Below are 17,078 nucleotides of genomic sequence, written 5' to 3'. Positions count from 1 at the left end.
CGAAAACTACAGACCGGCACATTCCCGCACGGCACCCTGCTACACGCGATGTACCCTACGAGCTATGCCCACAAATGCGCTTTCTGCTCTAGGCCCAATACCCTCTACCACATGGTATGGGAATGTCAGCAAAACCCATCGACACCGCCCATCACCGGACCAACCGTCGAGCAGTGGGAGGCCCAGCTGACAAGCTCGAGCCCTGAAGACCAGCATCGCCTGGTGAGCAGGGCCAAGTTATCAGCTCAGGCCCACGGCATCCTGGACTAGGGAAGCCGCCCACCTCGGACGATTTTACCGTCGGCTCATTTCTGCTAATAAAGTTTATTCCTCCTCCTCCTTTGGGGCTTATGTTGCCCCCAAAGATAATGGCTATATATTTCGTGTGCACTTTCCTTGATATATATATATATTAACGCTGCGCTCCCGGTACTTTCAAGTCACCGTGCGCGTCGCATCAGCGTGACGTAGCGACCTTGGGAAGAAAGAATCGGACGGGCAAATTTAACGAAACGAAGAACACGCAAGATAGATGGAGGTTAATGGTTTGAGACTACATAAGCCCGACAGCCGTATAATATTATTTAGAGTGCATAGGTGCACTCTAAATACGAGTACCTTGGCCAAACCATGACCTTGGCGCGAGAAAGTAATCCACGCACTACTGCAGTTTTCGTATAACGACCGCCCTGAAAGATCATGGTTCGTGCTATCTATAATCGTATCGTCTCGTTTGCGCGTTGTTCGCGCTTTCTCGCTCGTTCTTTCTGTCCTTTTTTTTTTTTTGAATACAAGATCTTTGGCACTTCAGATCAACTTGGGGATCGGATCTGGGTACCTGGCCACTTTCTTCTCGTCAAATTAGACAATTTGAGGTCTTCTGGTGCACGTTTAGGACAACGAAAGGACGTCAAGATGAAGTCTGGAACGGAAATATTCACCAACTTAGTGTAGAGAGAGAGAGAGAGAGAATGGCAAAGGAAAGACAGGGAGGTTAACCAGAGATCATCTCCTGTTGGCTACCTTGTACTGGGGGAGGGGAAGGGGATGCAATAGGTGAGAAAGAAAGAAGGATAAAAAAGAAAGGAAAAAAATACCTAAGCACACACACGCACGTACACACGAACTATTTCTGTGGGCACTGTCACGCAGCCCGCAAAGGCATTCCTAGTCTTACGCAGTGTCACCGTACAGCTTCGTACGAAGCGGTAATGCTCAATTAGCGCAAGAAGGCCGAAATGAGACCCAAATGCGCTCGTTCAAAGTGCGCACGCTCACAACCGGAAGCGGAAGTGTGACCTTACTTAGCGCATAAGGCGATATGAGGCCTTCTTATAGTGCCTTGGACCTTGTATTTCTTCGACGTGAGCCATATTGCTGAATCGGTTTTCTTACTCTCCCGGAGCGGGGTAGCAGAGAGAAAGATAGAAAAAAGATCTCGGAATGTTCGTCTTTTTGACCTCTCTATATAGTTTCTTGACCCTCTATACTGTTTTCAAATGTTTTATATCTGTTACAGCCTACATAACCACGTTTTATGTGCTGTGATAAATCACTTGATGTAGAGAAACTAAGGTAGAAAGTACCCTGGCTAATCCATTACTCTCTGTTATGCAGCAAACAAAGAAAATAATGTAACAATTGCTTTCTATCTTTCTCTTGCTATTCTAATCATCAACGGTTTCAACGTTCGAGAGCTGCCCCATGTTCTGCTGAAGGCTTATCAGCGTGGATATTCCAGCACATATGGCCTGCTTCTTTCCGTGTAGTTCTCTGTCTACTTCTTGTGTATTTGTCTTGCGAGCTGTCCTACTATATAACCCACCCCTGAGGCTTAGCGGCTACGGTGTTGCGCTGCTAAGCACGACGTCGCGGGATCAAATCCCGATCGCGGCGGCCGCATTTCGATGGGAGCGAAGGGCAAAAACGCCTTTCCCCGTGCATTGGGAGCACGTTAAAGATCCCCTGGTGGTTAAAATTAATCCGGAGTCCCCCACTATGGCATGCCTTATAATCAAATCGTGGTTTTGGCACGTAAAACCCCAGAATCCGATTAAGTTCCTACTATATATATATATATATATATATATATATATATATATATATATATATATATATATATATATATATATATATATATATATATATATATATATATATATATATATATATATGAGCCGAAGTCACATAGCTCATCGTTCGTAAGAACAATTTGACTTCGGCCGGCAGCTTTCGCAAACAACATGGTCTCTATTCAAGGGCCGAATTCACAAAGCTTTTGCAAAAGGACTGGCTGTCGGACAAGTTGGTCTATCACCTGTATGCGATAGACCAACGATAGAGAGGTCTGCAATGCAGGTCTACAACATCGACAGTATCGTTCTTCACCCACTCCCCCATCCCCTCCCTTCCCCCATTTCTTGCCGTCGTCTTGGCTGTGCTTCGGCATGCGGCACAGTCCTGCGAGTACACGCTTCGTTGGGGACAGTCTCGCAACAACGTGCCATGTGATGCTTCCAGCGCCGCCCTCCCTTTTGCGAGATACGACGGCGCTTCCATCATTCCTAAAAGGTGCAGTTCTTAACGAAACCCATGTGCGTGTCCGTAGATTGTGTGTACCGTCAGAGTGTGCGTTTTTTAGTCGCTGTGCATATCATATTTCTCGACCAACACCCGGAGTATCCATCCAAGCAGTGATCCATGCTAACACATCTCCGGTTTCTCATCAAGCCAACATCCCTCTCCTCGAGCATTTTGTCTCTCATTTACTCAAGCTTCCCGATGTAGCGTAAACGTTCCATCGCTCCATAGGTCGTAATGGAGTTTGGGTAAAGTAATTTCTGGTTCCACACGATGTGGGCATAGATCTACAGCAAACGCTGCCATATACGTCAGCCCAGCGCAACACGTCAGTGAAAGAGTACAACCTTCAGAGCGACGAAAATTGTGCTTCACAAGGCCTGTAGATGCGCCCTAGTATTCCGAAACGAGAAATCTAGAGACAAGCCCGTCGAAGGACGAGCTAGAAGTTGTCCATGAAGACTAACTACACCCGTAGGAATTTGCAGCGCCCCCTCATACACATTACTCTTGCACACTACCAAACGCTTCACTTCAAGGAATGTGTCGCGTACCCTCGTGCGCTCATAGACAAGCCTGGAAAGGGACTTGAACCAGCTGTGCTACAATAATTTGAACAGAAACGGAAAAATTCGCACTAGGAAATAATAAACAATAAAAAAATAATAAACGAAGAATACTCCCGCTGATGCGCATCGAAATGCGTCGAAATAGTCACATACAAACGTAAGGGCCGTGTTTTGTAGGTAATATTCTTTTTCGCCGTGTGATCATATTTGTCGTCTGTCCCGTGGTGAGGCCGATTCCGTACATGGCCGCCGACATCGCGCGAGCCGATGACAAAAGATAAAATAGTGCAAATTGAAAAGAATCTGTACGAAACTCGGCCGCGGTGCCCATGTTTACAAAACGTATGTGAGGCAAGTGTTGAGCACGATTGGCCACCGTGGCGGCAGTGCTCTTGTCAGGGTAATCGCCACTGCGGTGGCAGGAGCGCGAACGCTGGCAAATGAGGTAAGGTCCTCATACGTAAGAGAACGCATTTGAATACAGGCCCTAATCTTGAGCGAAGACGTAATTGATTACAAGGTCTCCACAACGCGTACAGCGTTATCCATACTATATATGCAGTTTCACTTGTACTGCAGCTACTTCAAAGCAAATGAAACAATAACACTAAAAAAAGAAACAAAGAGAACGCCATGGAAAAAATAACACAGGAGTCTCTTCACAACGTACATTTTTCCGCAGAAATGTGAATTATCCATGCGGAGAAGACAGTATAGTTCAAGAACTATAACGTTAAATTTCGAAACGCTGCGCGAGCGCCGTTATTTTTGCTGCAAAGGACAGTGTTTCCTCGCCGAGCGGTTTATTTCTCGTAGAGATATATGTACATACGAGTTGAGAGGACAAAAGCAACTACGTATTATGGAGCATTTTAGAATGACGCTACCGTTTACATTTACCGACCCCCGCCAGACATACAATTGTGCGCTCGCTGAATGAGGAGTCAGTCACGCTTGTCAAGTGACGTTTACGGGCGGGGGCGGGCGCGTTACGACCTTCGAGTGAGCACTATATGCCCAACTCTCGACCTCGCGCTTCTGTACACTCCGGCTGATACACACGCTACACGACTACGCACGCCCATACTCCGCACCCTCCGTTACGCAGCTGCCGAACAACGCCAACGTGCGCGGCAAACAGAGGAGGAAGGAACAAAAGAAAACACACACGAACAGAAACGGCGTGGATAGAGTAAGGCGTACTCGCGTATACGTACCAGTCTGCTCGAGATCTCGGTTATCTCCATGACGTCCGCAGCGGATATCGCATGTGGGCCACAGACGACGACGAGGAGCTCCCTTTCCTCGGTATGACGTCAGTCACCGGCGCGAACACTCCGACCCTTCTGCTAGGGCCGTGCGCGATCCACACCCGGAGGAGGCGCGCAGCGCGCGCGCGAGGTTCACTTCTGTGCACGGACACGACGCACCTGCGAGATTCACGCGTCGGCGTCGATGTGCGCGAGCGAGTAAAACAGCGTCGAAATGAGGCACTATATGTTTTCGCTTCGTCGGTCGAGATCACAACGCTCGTTCGTTGGTCGAGTGAGTCGGCGGCGCCACGCAGAGAAGACCGACCACGGGAGCGCGGTCCGCGTCGTCGCCAAGTCGTCGTCGTCCTCGGCGCCACGTAGGTGAAGGTTTCCCACTGCGGGCGCTGGCGGTGTGGTGCTCCTCTGCCAGGAGGTTGGCAACGCGCTGCGCTTGCCGCTCCGCTTTTCGAGAGCTTTCTCGACGCCGCTGCTCTCCACGAGTTTTTTGGCGCGTGGGATATCTTCGGGGCAAGGTTGCGAAGACGCGTGAAGTCTCGCGCGCTCTCCGCGCCGACGTTCTTCCGACGGCTGCCCTGACCTCACGCTTTCTTTCGTCGCCGTTGGCGACGCGTCACACTGGGAGAATGGGAGCGCTTAAAAAGAAAAAAAAATGTCAGGAGGATAAGTTTGTCGTCGCCGTTTGCGAGTGGGAGGGAAAGTTTGGTCTTGCCTCAAGGACACAGTGAGGAAGGACTAAGGAGCGGCGGGTAAACGGCTAATGGAGGAAACGAATAAGGCGATCGATATCATCTGCTGCTGCACACGGAGCTATCGGGATTGGTCGCTGACACTCTTTGCCTTTTGTGGTCGTACTTCACGGCTCTTGGACGCTGCGCTGTAACGCATGAAACATTTCTGGCGCCCGATAACGTAGTCAGCTACGAATATTATTGCCACTGCTGAACATTGGCGCTCAATTTCGTACCGCCATTCCACAATTCTCCAGTAGTAAGCGATTCTCAACGAGCGTGAGGCCCCTTGCCAGAAAGCTTGCGCGTGTGTCGTCTCCACATATCAGCGCATTTCAGCATTCTGCGATGCGCTATCTGCAATGCGCTGCACCATAGAGACTCTTTAATGAGGCTCCGATGAATGACGCTGTCGCTTGAACAGGAGAAGATATCATGAGCAGGGCAATCATATATCGACACCATCCCTCCATTCAGACACTAAAGACAGCGCGCCTGTTGGTGTCTCGCTGGAAAATGGCAAGAACGTAGACGGGCAGTTCTATCGACGCCACAGACTTCCATCGAGGCACAAATGGCTGCGCACCTGGTGACGTCACCCGAATAGCGCTGCCATGCGTCTGTAGCACTCGCAAACTGCGACCTAGGAGACGGTCTCGCGGAGGCCACGAACGCTCAGACGCGGCCCCAAGCGCGGCTATATTTAGCTTAACAAGGCGACCCATGTTGTCTCGCTTTCGAAACACGGGCACCCGTCACGAACGTCTCTCAGGACGGCTTGGTCTGCGCACATTTTCCTCTGTTTACTACGCGGCAGAATGCGATGGCGGCGTTGCCCTTGAGGCGCTGGGTTCATTATTGGGCGCGTCATCTCGCCCGTTCTTTATGGCGATCCGCCGACGTAGGTATACGCGCAACCTAAAGGCCTAACGACTGATAGCAACTCAGACGCGAGCAATCAATCAACAGCCGTAACACAAAAGTGAAATGTCGCTCGTTAATCAAGGCAAGAGTCTGGGAAAATGTATTTGGGTGTGCACATAAGCCGACCCTTGCTCCCGCCGCTGAGTTACTTGTTCGAGCATGCAGTGGCAGTCATCCCGAAGACTAAGCATCTTAGTGCTCCGCACGTAACACGGAAGAATATGCTTTAGAAAAATGCTTTCCTATTAAGTAAGACTCCGTAAAAGTATAGGCAAAAAGAGACAGACGAAATAAAGGCAAGGAGATTAACCAGAACAACAAAATTCGGTTTGCCACCCTAACCGGAGGGTCGGGGGGGAGGGGGGGGGGGCTGGCGTAGAAGCTCAGACTAGCATCACCGTGAATAACATAAAAAGGAGGAAGAGAAGAAAGCAGAGAGCTCGCGTAAAACTGCACGGCGGCAGAAGAACGGAAAAGTGGCTAGAGATTGGGGAGCAGTTAAATATAGAACAAACATGTGTGTATGCGGTTAAGGAAACGCACCGCAGAAACTCAGAAGAGCCACCACTGATTGACGATTATGGGTGGGAAGGGTGCAACTGCACTAAATCGGAAAGAAAGGGTGGGGCAGTCGGAGCGCTCATACATCAGGGAGCCAAATGGGAAATGAGTAAATTCAAACTGTCAAGAGCATCTTTGGTTATCAGGCACAGTGAGTGGAAAGCAAACTTGGCTGAGCGTAACGTATTCATGGACGGGGAAAATTGCAAATAGAAGAAAAAGAGAAGAATCAAGAGTTAGTGGAATGTCGAAGTACTGATATTAAGGGTTGCGGGAATGTTGCTGAAATTATCCTGTTAGGTGACATGAATGCCCACATACAGGATCTAGACGGTAGTAATCTAAGAACTGAAATGTCCTGGAAATGTTATGTTAAACTTGCAACCCTGGAATAATACAAGCACATTTGCACCCAAGAGGGTGCTAAACGATCCAAGAGTGCGTACGAGTCCGGTGAAAACTCAATTTGCTCGTATCATGCGTGCCCTTCAATTGAAACCTCGCCTGACTGAACTGAAATTTTGAAGAAACAGCAGGCTCGGCATTGCGGTTCGACATGCGCAGCTTGATACTTTGTCGGGGGCCCTGCGTGCACGTATTTGGGAGGCCACAACAGGCAGCCTACTGTAGCTGGACGAAGACGACGTTGTGAGCATCGCAAAGAAGTTGTTCGGCGCGATGGATAAGTGGGCCAGTTGGCTGGCATTAATCACGCGTTTTCGCTGCGCTAAAGATTGCAAGAGTTCTCGAGACGATGGTGGTGCAAGCCGCGAGAGCTTTCTGTTGCTCCGGTTGTCATTCCTTCACCGTCATGCATGGTATCTGCATGCTGGAGCGCCACAAGTTTACGTTGATTCAGGCGCTTTCCGGTGAAAATGCGTCCAATTTGGTCAAATGTTCTGTACTAGCTAATGATCACCCCCCAAAAGAGTAGCGCTTGTCGCAAATTCCGGCGAAAGCTTCGCTTAAGCCGATTACCACATCGCACGGATTCCGCATGTTTATTATGTTTTGAGTCATCCTTACATCAGTGAGGACTCGTTTTCTGAAAGTAATTCGTAAACGCTGAACCTGTTTGTAAAAGGTGGTAAATGGTAACAGCGAACATAACATTTCTGAAGACGGCCAGACAATTATCATCAGTCCCTACAAGTGATAAGCTTCGTGGATTCTGCCACAGAGTCTCGAATAAAAGTTATAATGGTACTGAAATAATTATTCAGAAGTTCCCAATGCGCACACGCCATACTTAACAGCGCGGAGTTTTCAACACAGAAGAAATTAAGTGTCCATTTGATCACCTCTGCAAAGCGCCACATAGGATGCCTGTTTTCGATGGCCCTCTTTAAAACATCAAAACACAGTGCATAGGCGAACAAATTTGACTATTAACCAAGCACTATGTTTTCCGGTTAAATCAGAAGCAGCTGTCACGTTAGAAGGCATGAGCGAGGAACAAAAACACGCTTTATGTTGTTGTTATGCATGCTCTTTTCTTAACGTAACATGAAAGGTACAGCTAAAATTCGCTTAATGAACAGAACATCAAGGAAGGCTGCGTTCGGCAACCTTACCGTGGCATTGCCACGCAAGCTTGTTTGCAGATAACGGTCTACGATGAAAAGTATTACCAGGTAATTACGTATATGAATGTCTAGCGTTTAGGGTGTGTTTACTAAACGCGGTGATTCCGTCAGTCTGCAAAACACGTTTGCAGACACAGCGGCGCTGATAGGGTCGAAAAATTTATTCACGCGTTTTAATCCCTGCGTGCAACATTCGCTGCTAACGGCCTGCTTTCGAGACGCCACGATCTTTATGGTCTGAAACAACGGGATACGCCAGGGTTGCCGCCGAGTACGTGAGCCCTTCGTCCATTTACATCTTTTCCTGAACCGCAACCATTCTTTTTTTCCTTCAAGCAGTCGATCGGCTTCCGGCTGCCATGCGCAAATAATTTTCTCGTGCAGGAATTTCAGCCGTGGTAGAGTTACGTTACGACGCAAGTTTATTCGCATTCGAGTCCATACTAGAGTAGGATAAAACTTAAAAAAAAACAGCAGTTGGCAACCAAGGCACACGGACCGCGCGGGTTTGTTACTCCGCCAGCCAATCACAGAAGCAAAAAAAAAAAAACTTCGCCATGCAACTATTGCAAAATGGCGTCGTACTTAATACTTCAGGAGCGTCTGCTGTTCTTGAAGAGCATTTTCATTGGCGGAAGCGACGAGGAGCGCAAAAGACATGGACAAAGTCAAGCAGTCTGAGCATTTCACTCTTCAAAAGTCCGCGGTACAGTTCATTTCACTACTGACCCCGTTTTACTCATGAAACTTCCCTGCCAACCGAAGTGAAACTTGACAATAAATAGTAGCAGCGAAGCAAGCGTTTTATTTCTGTTCAATAAAGAATTAGGCTTTCACCGTTCCACTATAAATGATGAGTGAAAACGTAAAAAATTATGCGCTTATAATTTTATTTTTGAGGTGTTGAGGTACCGCGTTGTTTATGTAACAGGGAAAGTTTGAATTACGACTTATTTGCAGCCTCGGGGAGGAACAGTGGCCGGCGGTTATGAGGGCGTAGGCGGGGATTCACTGTAGACTTAAGTTGCACCTAGCTATAGTCGTCGTCTTAGCAGTCCCATATTATAAACAAAAGGCCAAGCGTTAGACGTCCTTGAGCACGACTCCCCAAACGAGATAGGACCCGAGGTAGCGTCAAGGGTGGAGTTGGCCGGGAGTATCGTTGCTCTTGCTCTAGACGGATGGAGCGAACCGGTATACTGCAAGGCGGCGAAATGAATAGGGGGCTCGGGCGGAAGGTTAGTGAGACCAGACTCTCAGGCCATCCCTCTCCTTTGCGGATTCGCTTCGGATTGGTTATAGTGGTCCCGGGTAGCATCGCGAGTCACTCGCGTGCTCAAATACCTGGATAATCAACATAGATCAACATAGAGCAACATAGCTCTGGGGAAGTCGGACTAGAACTCCTTGGTTCATTTATGAATTATAAGTTAAGGCTTCGAGCTGACAGCGCTTCTTGCCTGGGCCCTACTCATCCGTGGTCTGTTCTTTATGGTGTGCCACGACGATCGTCGTACCGCCAGTGAATGGAACAGTCACCACGGGTGGCTATTTCCCTATGGTCGAGCGAAGCGTGTTCACAGGTCTAATTTACGAAACATAAAATAAAGAAAATGAAGCGTGGCTGTACGTGAATGTGAAACAAAATTTTATTAGCAAAAACAAGTGTGCGATGAGGGAAGTTATCAGATTGGACAGAGTGCAAAGTGCGAAGCGACAGCTCCAGAACGCGTAGCCATTATATCAGTAGTGCTCACTACGATCACCCATCGGTAAATGCACCTAAGTTTCTTCGCACCACCGGAAGTCCTATATATGGCACCCCATGGTAATGTTAGCAAAGTTGTTCAGCGAAAAAAGATATTAAAGTACACGGTGCAAATTAAGGCCTACGGTGTTCGGCCATCAGACCTTTAACAACCGAACACCGCACGTTTTATAATTGTATCCTAGCTACACCGTGTCTTCTTAACCTTTTCTTTCTTTCGCTGAACATGGCAAACGTTAGCTGGGACACACGGTATAAGCAACGAAGCACGTGGGCGATTGATACGTATGAGGGCATGCTCAAGTAAAACTCTTGCTTGGGCTAGTTGGTTCATGCTTGAAGTAGTAAAGGCAAGGCGCAGATGGCCAGGACTCAGGAAGAAGAACACAAACGACAGGACCGGCGCCACTCACAACTAAGTTTATTTTCGCAACAAGCCTGCCTTAAGTAGGTTATTCACGCCGAGTCACACACAAAACTTTAGAAGTAAAAAACAGCAATCTATCGACCATTCAGGAATCTTATCTGGCACATATTATCGAATGAGCAAACAAGAAACACACGTGGTTCAGCACAGGAGGCAATTGATCTAGTATAGTCTTTTTCCAAGCCAACGGGGATCAACACGTGCTGATCCACGTGTGGTTCTTGTTTGCTCATTCGATAATATGTGCCAGATAAGACTCCTGAATGGTCAATAGATTGCCGTTTTTTACTTCTAAAGTTTTGTGCGTGACTCGGCGTGAATAACCTACATAAGGCAGGCTTGTTGCGAAAATAAACTTAGTTGTGAGTGGCGCCGGTCCTGTCATTTGTGTTCTTCCCGAGTCCTGGTCTTCTGCGCCTTGCCTTTACTACTTCAATGATACGTATGGTTGTTCATTCTTAGCATTGGTACCACACGGCTATCACAGCGGAGAAGCGAAGGAGTGCTTGGACTGCTTTCTTTTTTTTTCATTTTCTCTGCATTTGTTGTTTTCCTCCGCGTTCTTTAGTGTTTATGTGCAGAGCCAGTAATGCACCAATAAGCGCCGAAGGACGAGTCAAGCAGCTGTTCTCATCCGTCGGTTATCCTTCGCGCCGTGCGATATCCGAAGACTTCTTCCGCCACCCATTTCCGCTGCTATATTTTTAACTCGCGCACGTAGCCTATAGAAGGCTGACCCGCTCGGCGGAACCGGAACAGCCAACCAGGAGCAAGTGCGACGGGAACCATACCCTTGGATTCTTATATAGAAGGCTGAACCAAGCGGAAGGGCGGGAAGTGTACGGAGCAGGGCAGGGAAGCCAAGTTCACGCGGCAGGTTTGCGCGGCGGCGTGAAGACAAGGCGGTGCGCTTGAGACGGCTATCAAAGCTGCCACATGCGCTCATTGCCACAAGAGCACCTGTCGGCTTGTCTGTGTGGGTGCGCACCGCCACCCGGCCCGGACACTTCTATTCCCGACACCCTCAACGCGGGCGGGTGACACGCAGGCATTATCAGTACAGGCGGGAGAAGCGCAGGGGTAAACGTGTCGGTATAGCTGGAGCGCTGCGGCTGGCAGTGTTTGCTTGACTTAGCCAGCGAGCCCTTGGCGCGTCGTGTAGGACTCTTGAGGCGCGAGGTTATTTCGGTTTAGCCTCTAACTTCCGCGGTGAGAGGTAGCGAATTCGGGAAGGTGTAGAAATAGTTGCGTTGATTGAGTGAGGCGAGTCCTCACTGCATACACAGGCACCCGCGCTCGCTTTTGCTGCTTGACATCGAGCCCTGCGCGTGGCTAAGCGCGGTTGTCTTGGAACTTCTTACTGACTGGCGTTGGCTGGCTCGAAGCGAGTATCCTGGTGTTCTTGTTTTAGCTGCTCGTTTCTTTTTTTGCCGATGTGAAACGTAAAATTATTACCAGTAAAAAATTGAGTACGGACTAGCAGCGGCCACCAGAAGTGGCAGGACGTTCTGTCTCAACTCGCTGGATTCACTGGCTTTAAACCAAGGAAGTCTGCGTGTTTTTGTGGGAGGTTAAGCTGGGTAGCATACGAATGTTCAAACGTCGGTTTCGAACAGCCCAGACATCAAATAGGATCACGTTTGTACCGCGTGATCGAAAGTCATTCTTACTTCTGTTACGCCTCACCTTATCTCTTCATCCTCTTTCCGGGCCAATAGCCTCTGCAATTTTCAACAGAAAATAGATTAGATAGATTAGATAGATTAGATAGATAGATTAGATAGATTAGATAGATTAGATAGATAGATAGATAGATAGATAGATAGATAGATAGATAGATAGATAGATAGATAGATAGATAGATAGATAGATAGATAGATAGATAGATAGATAGATAGATAGATAGATAGATAGATAGATAGATATTCGGTTCTTGCAGTAGTTTGAGCCCTTTTTTAATGCGCGCAGATTGTGCCGCAAATGTAAACACTTTGCAGCAGATAGAGAATTCCTCCGGCGCACATGCCTTCTTCGCATACCGACTTCGCACAGGTTATGTCGACAATTAGGCAGTCAGAATCATGAGGCGACAACTCATCCGCTTGACTTTGAATAGATTGGCGCTCTTTGACCATTACTGGCCTTTGCGCCATAAGACCATATACATCATCATCATCTTGAATAGCTTCGAACATTGCGGCCTCAAAGCTTCTCTGCAGCACACGTTGTGGACAGGTTCCAGTACAACCACGAGGACTCAGCTCAATAGAATTAATTCCTCTGTACAATATACCGCGTGTTCTTTATTGCTTCCAATCCCCCGGCTAACTCCACAGCATCAGGTGACAGATCCGCGACAAGCACGAGGACGGCGTCGGTCTTGCGCTTCGCCCCGAGCTGGCACCCACTTCGCTTGTGCTGTGACAAACGACTTCCGCGATTGCGTCACAACTTGCGACATTTTCAACGTCACTACCTCCCGCTGCCCGAACCTTTCCACCGAACCTTCCCTTTTCGCTGACAGTGAAACACAATAAGTCAGCCTTGCCAGCTGAAAAAAGAATTGTGCACAACAAAGGACTTAAGGTCCGCTTTCAAAACCTATGTTCGCACTATGCACAATGCCAAACGACTAGAGATAATGCAAAAAAGAAAAGAAGTAAAAAATCTCACCCGAAATGCGAAGCAGAAAGAGCAAGGGCTCGTGTAACTCTGAAGAGCCACCGCTTGTAATTTTTTTCTCTTTTCCTTGATGAGAGAGATAGAGATATTTCAAGGCAAAGAGGGCGGCCTGAGCTGGTGTGTCGTAGCCTACTACCCTGCACAGCTGGAAGACGAGAAGTTGAAGGAAAGACGGGACGATCGATGATGAAGACATATTAGAAGGATTCTCATTGCGCAATATTGCAGCAGAGCTAAAGGCACGAGCCCACATCGAGTTTGTGGAAATGTTACACCGCAATCCTCAGTGAAGACTGTTGCATACCTTGTCAAGCGACCACTGATGCAAGGGAAGGCTCTGAAGATACTGTTTTGTATTTTCCAAGATACTGTGACATTATCATCTTTTTCCTGGATAATTTGTCTTATTTTCGTTTCGCCCAATATTTTTTCTGTGATTTGTTGTTCTTTCTCTACATGTATTCATTTCTGCAACATTCACGCTTCGTTTTCTCAAATACTAACTGACTGCAAGTACACGAGTCGCCGCTTCGACTTTGACAAAGATTAGGGAAGGGCCACCGCAGAACGCCAGTTGCCCCTGACAAACATGTGCGAGAAAGAAACGCGGAACTGAAAAGAGGACATGCTAGCTAGACACCGCTTCTCTCCACTCTCCGGTGATTGCAGCACAGTAATTTATTAGCGTATACAATGACTACTTTATAACTGAAATAATTTTTTTGGGGTACCAACGTACTTTTTATGGAAAGAAATGCTATAAAGGTGTTTTGTGGTGTTTGGCCTTTCTGCAGAGGGTAAAACTACTGGCGCAGTTCAGTGGAGTGCTCGCTGTGAAACACTACAGTCCTTACTTGTTTGCACAAGGACTGTGTTACGAAGATAAGGGTGTCAAGTACACCAACTCGAGGCTGGGAGAACACTGATAAGGCGCAAACACACGCAAGCTTACTGAGGGAAAGCCCCGCTCGAGCAGGGAAAACCCCGGTAGGACTGAGTGGAAGTGACCGATAAGACATCGTAGTTTCTCGCCCGCTATACCTGACAAACATGCCCTGTCGATGACGCAGCGACCGCGAACAGTGGGTGTTCTGTGCATGGAGACAAAACCTGTTCGTCACGAACTAGGAATCAGAGCCTTGTCCTGCCTTTTATTCCTTCTTTGTGTGCCGTTACCGTTGGCGCTTCATTTTTTGAAAGCTATGCACCAACTAGCCCCACAACGTATTTTACTAGGAATTACATCAGAAGAACTTCAGTTTGGCCTACTTGGTGTTTAGTGCATATCATATTGACCGCAAATAAAGACGGGGACAGCGGAAGCGAACACAAAAACGTTTTTATCTTCTCTTCCACTGTCCCCGTCATTATTTGCGGTCAATATGATATGTAGGAATTACACGCAGCTGAAAAAAGGGAAACTAGAATAATTTTTTACACACGTTGAGCAACACGTGATATAACGGTTGTGATACTCGCAACGGGTGCGACATTTCGTCTCCGCAGGCTTGCGCAGTTCCGCAACGACCACTGCAAGTTCTTACGTTTGTCGCAGGTCGACCTTACTACGTCACGGGCACGCGTTAACCTCTTCCTGATGAATTTACAGAATCACTTCCTGTATAGAAAAGCGAGCAGCTGGCGGCTCAGGCGTCATGCAGCTGCTCCGTCGTGGTGGAAATTTGAATATTTATACAGTTACTCGGTTTCGTCACGCGGTGAAATGGCTTTTGTCCCGCAGTCTTTCGGTGCGTGTCCACAAACCCGGTGTAGTTGTGCAGTTAGGGACAGATGTTATGGCGTATTCATTTTTGGGGTAGCCACGGGGTAGCCATCTGTCTGAAGTCCACAATAATGCGCGCAGGTCGCCACGCATACAATCATGCGTAAGCATATTTTCATTTTATTTTTTTTTTCTCAGAAGCGCGTACCATGGATCTTAAGACACAAGGTATGAACCTTTGTTGTGCATTGCTGTGACATAAAAATGCAGGTGAAAAAGCATTTTGTTGATCATAAACTGTAATAATTAGAAGCATGGTCTTGACTCTACGAGACACGTACACGCACCTGCATTAAGTTTTCTGAACGGCTCGGGTTTGCGCAAGCACATGAGCGAGAGATGGCGTGTTTTGCTGATAACGGCGACGCAGCGTTTGCTCTTGCATCTCCGTACCACTCCCTCAGTCTTGTAAATATGTTACTGTCATTGCATGTTTTCGTGGGTTGACTAGCAATTAAGCCATATGAGTCTAAAGTTACCGGTAAGTCAATAATCAGGGTCCGTATTCCTGAAAATTACTCATGAAGAATGGGTTTCATTAGTGCAAGAACAGCTAAAGCCAAAGAGCGCAACAAATACGTTCTCAGGGCTGTTCGGAAGAGCAGGTATCAGTCGTTCTTTATGTTGAACATGCATCATTAGCGAAGGTGGCGAGCCAATGAAAAACAAGTAAATAATTAAATGAATGAATAAATAAATAAAATAAATAAAATAAATAAATAAATAAAGTACGTACGAACCGAAAGCTTTATGAATAAATCCGCAAAGGCACTGGTAGCAATTTATTTGCATCCAGATTATAAAATATCGACTGAAGTATACTCCTCTAAAAAAATAATAAGTAAGGAACAGATTAAAAAAAAAATACATCAGCATCACTGGCGATCCTTCCATTTTTTTTTCCGTTGACATCCTGGTTCCCAATTGCGCCTGCATAATGCCGCGCGGCGTAGAACACGAAAACCGAGCAGGATGTTCACCAGGTGGCGTTACGAAACCCGTTCATTAAACGATGCTAGCATGGCGCATGAAGAGTCCGCGCGACGCATCTCTCCACTCTGTTCTTGCAGCTCGCATTCTCCATCCTCGGAGGGAGCGAAATAAAAAACAAAAAAAGCAAGCAAGCAAAAAAAAAAGAAAGAACCGCGAATGTCCACCGTAGACCACGCCATCGCGATCCTTTGTTGCTTTTGGAGCGCAACAAAGGAACGAGGCATTTCCTCCTAACGCGTCCAGAAAAAAAAGATAAGAAAAAGAAATCAACGTGCTACAAAAGGCGTGGAATAGCAAGTGCTCCGGAAATAACTGCGACTCTCCCGTCTCCCACGGTCGAAGAGACACGCGGCAGAGGGCAAGCGGATCTTCGTTGCGTGGTTGTGTGCCCTTTCTCGCAGAACCACGTTCGCGCTCAGCCATCGCCTCTCGCTGCAGAAGGATGCCGCGAGGGACCCTCACTTCCCGGCTTTCGCTTGGAGACAGCCCCGCACGCCGTGTTTTCACTTAAGCATCGGTGCAGCGTTACAGAAGCTTAAAGCTTTAACTAGTTGGCACATCACTAGAATGTACGGACTTTAAAGTGAACATCATGACATGGGACGAGTCATAACTGGCAGCAGCTTCTTTGTTCCTCGAAAAAAGACACCCGTGGGTAAACAACTGCCACGCAGGCACGGTACGCAAGCTTTTCATCTGTATTTTTCATTTCACTAAAGAAACTGCATGTAGATTAACGCCGAGATGCGCTTAGAATCCGATATCATGATTACACATTAAAAACTGGTACGTCGCTAACGCACGTTCTCCTTTTCCGATATGCTTCAAGACATGCGGCTGCAATCACTATTCAGACACTTTTAACGCCTTTGACTCTTGCCCAGAAGCTACAGGAACTGGGATGAATCAATGCGATTATTCGGTGAATTACTTGGCTGTGCAACAAGTCACGCATTTCTTGCAAGTTGGAACGGAAAATGAAAGAGTACCGTGAAAAATAAAAATTCACGTTAGGGGCCACTTTTAGCTGGTCGTTATATTCTGATGCTATATACCCGAGCCAAGAATCGTGCGCCATTGCAACAGTCAGCACGTAGACTTTCTTTTTTTTTAAGTACTTTCTCCGTATAGCTGTTGCTGTACGTAGTGTGGGTGTAATTCGCGAGGGCCAGAGCCGAGTCCGAGTGTCCACATCTCAAGAGA

At 47.5% G+C, this 17,078-nt stretch overlaps 1 protein-coding gene across 7 annotated transcripts in view; it reads right to left on the bottom strand.

Annotated features, from left to right (window-relative positions):
- Sarm (sterile alpha and armadillo motif) overlaps positions 1 to 17,078 on the bottom strand; it is a 172,204-nt gene that overhangs the window by 75,093 nt on the left and 80,033 nt on the right. Inside the window, exon 1 of one of the 7 annotated variants that reach the window (XM_065452473.1) lies at positions 12,104 to 12,120. The exons of 5 other annotated variants lie outside the window; for them this stretch is intronic. Coding sequence is in view for 1 of the 2 variants with exons in the window: in XM_065452458.1 (XP_065308530.1) it covers positions 4,367 to 4,396 (30 nt within the window). In the remaining variant the exon portion in view is untranslated. Of the gene's footprint in view, positions 1 to 4,366; positions 4,832 to 12,103; positions 12,121 to 17,078 lie in introns of those variants that run through there. One more of the 7 variants, XM_065452458.1, reaches the window with a different exon arrangement.

This window comes from Dermacentor albipictus, chromosome 2 (genome assembly GCF_038994185.2).
Source record: "Dermacentor albipictus isolate Rhodes 1998 colony chromosome 2, USDA_Dalb.pri_finalv2, whole genome shotgun sequence".
Lineage (NCBI taxonomy): Eukaryota > Metazoa > Arthropoda > Arachnida > Ixodida > Ixodidae > Dermacentor > Dermacentor albipictus.
The sequence above is the reverse complement of the archived record's forward strand: the minus strand, read 5'-3'. Positions and strand labels throughout refer to the sequence as shown.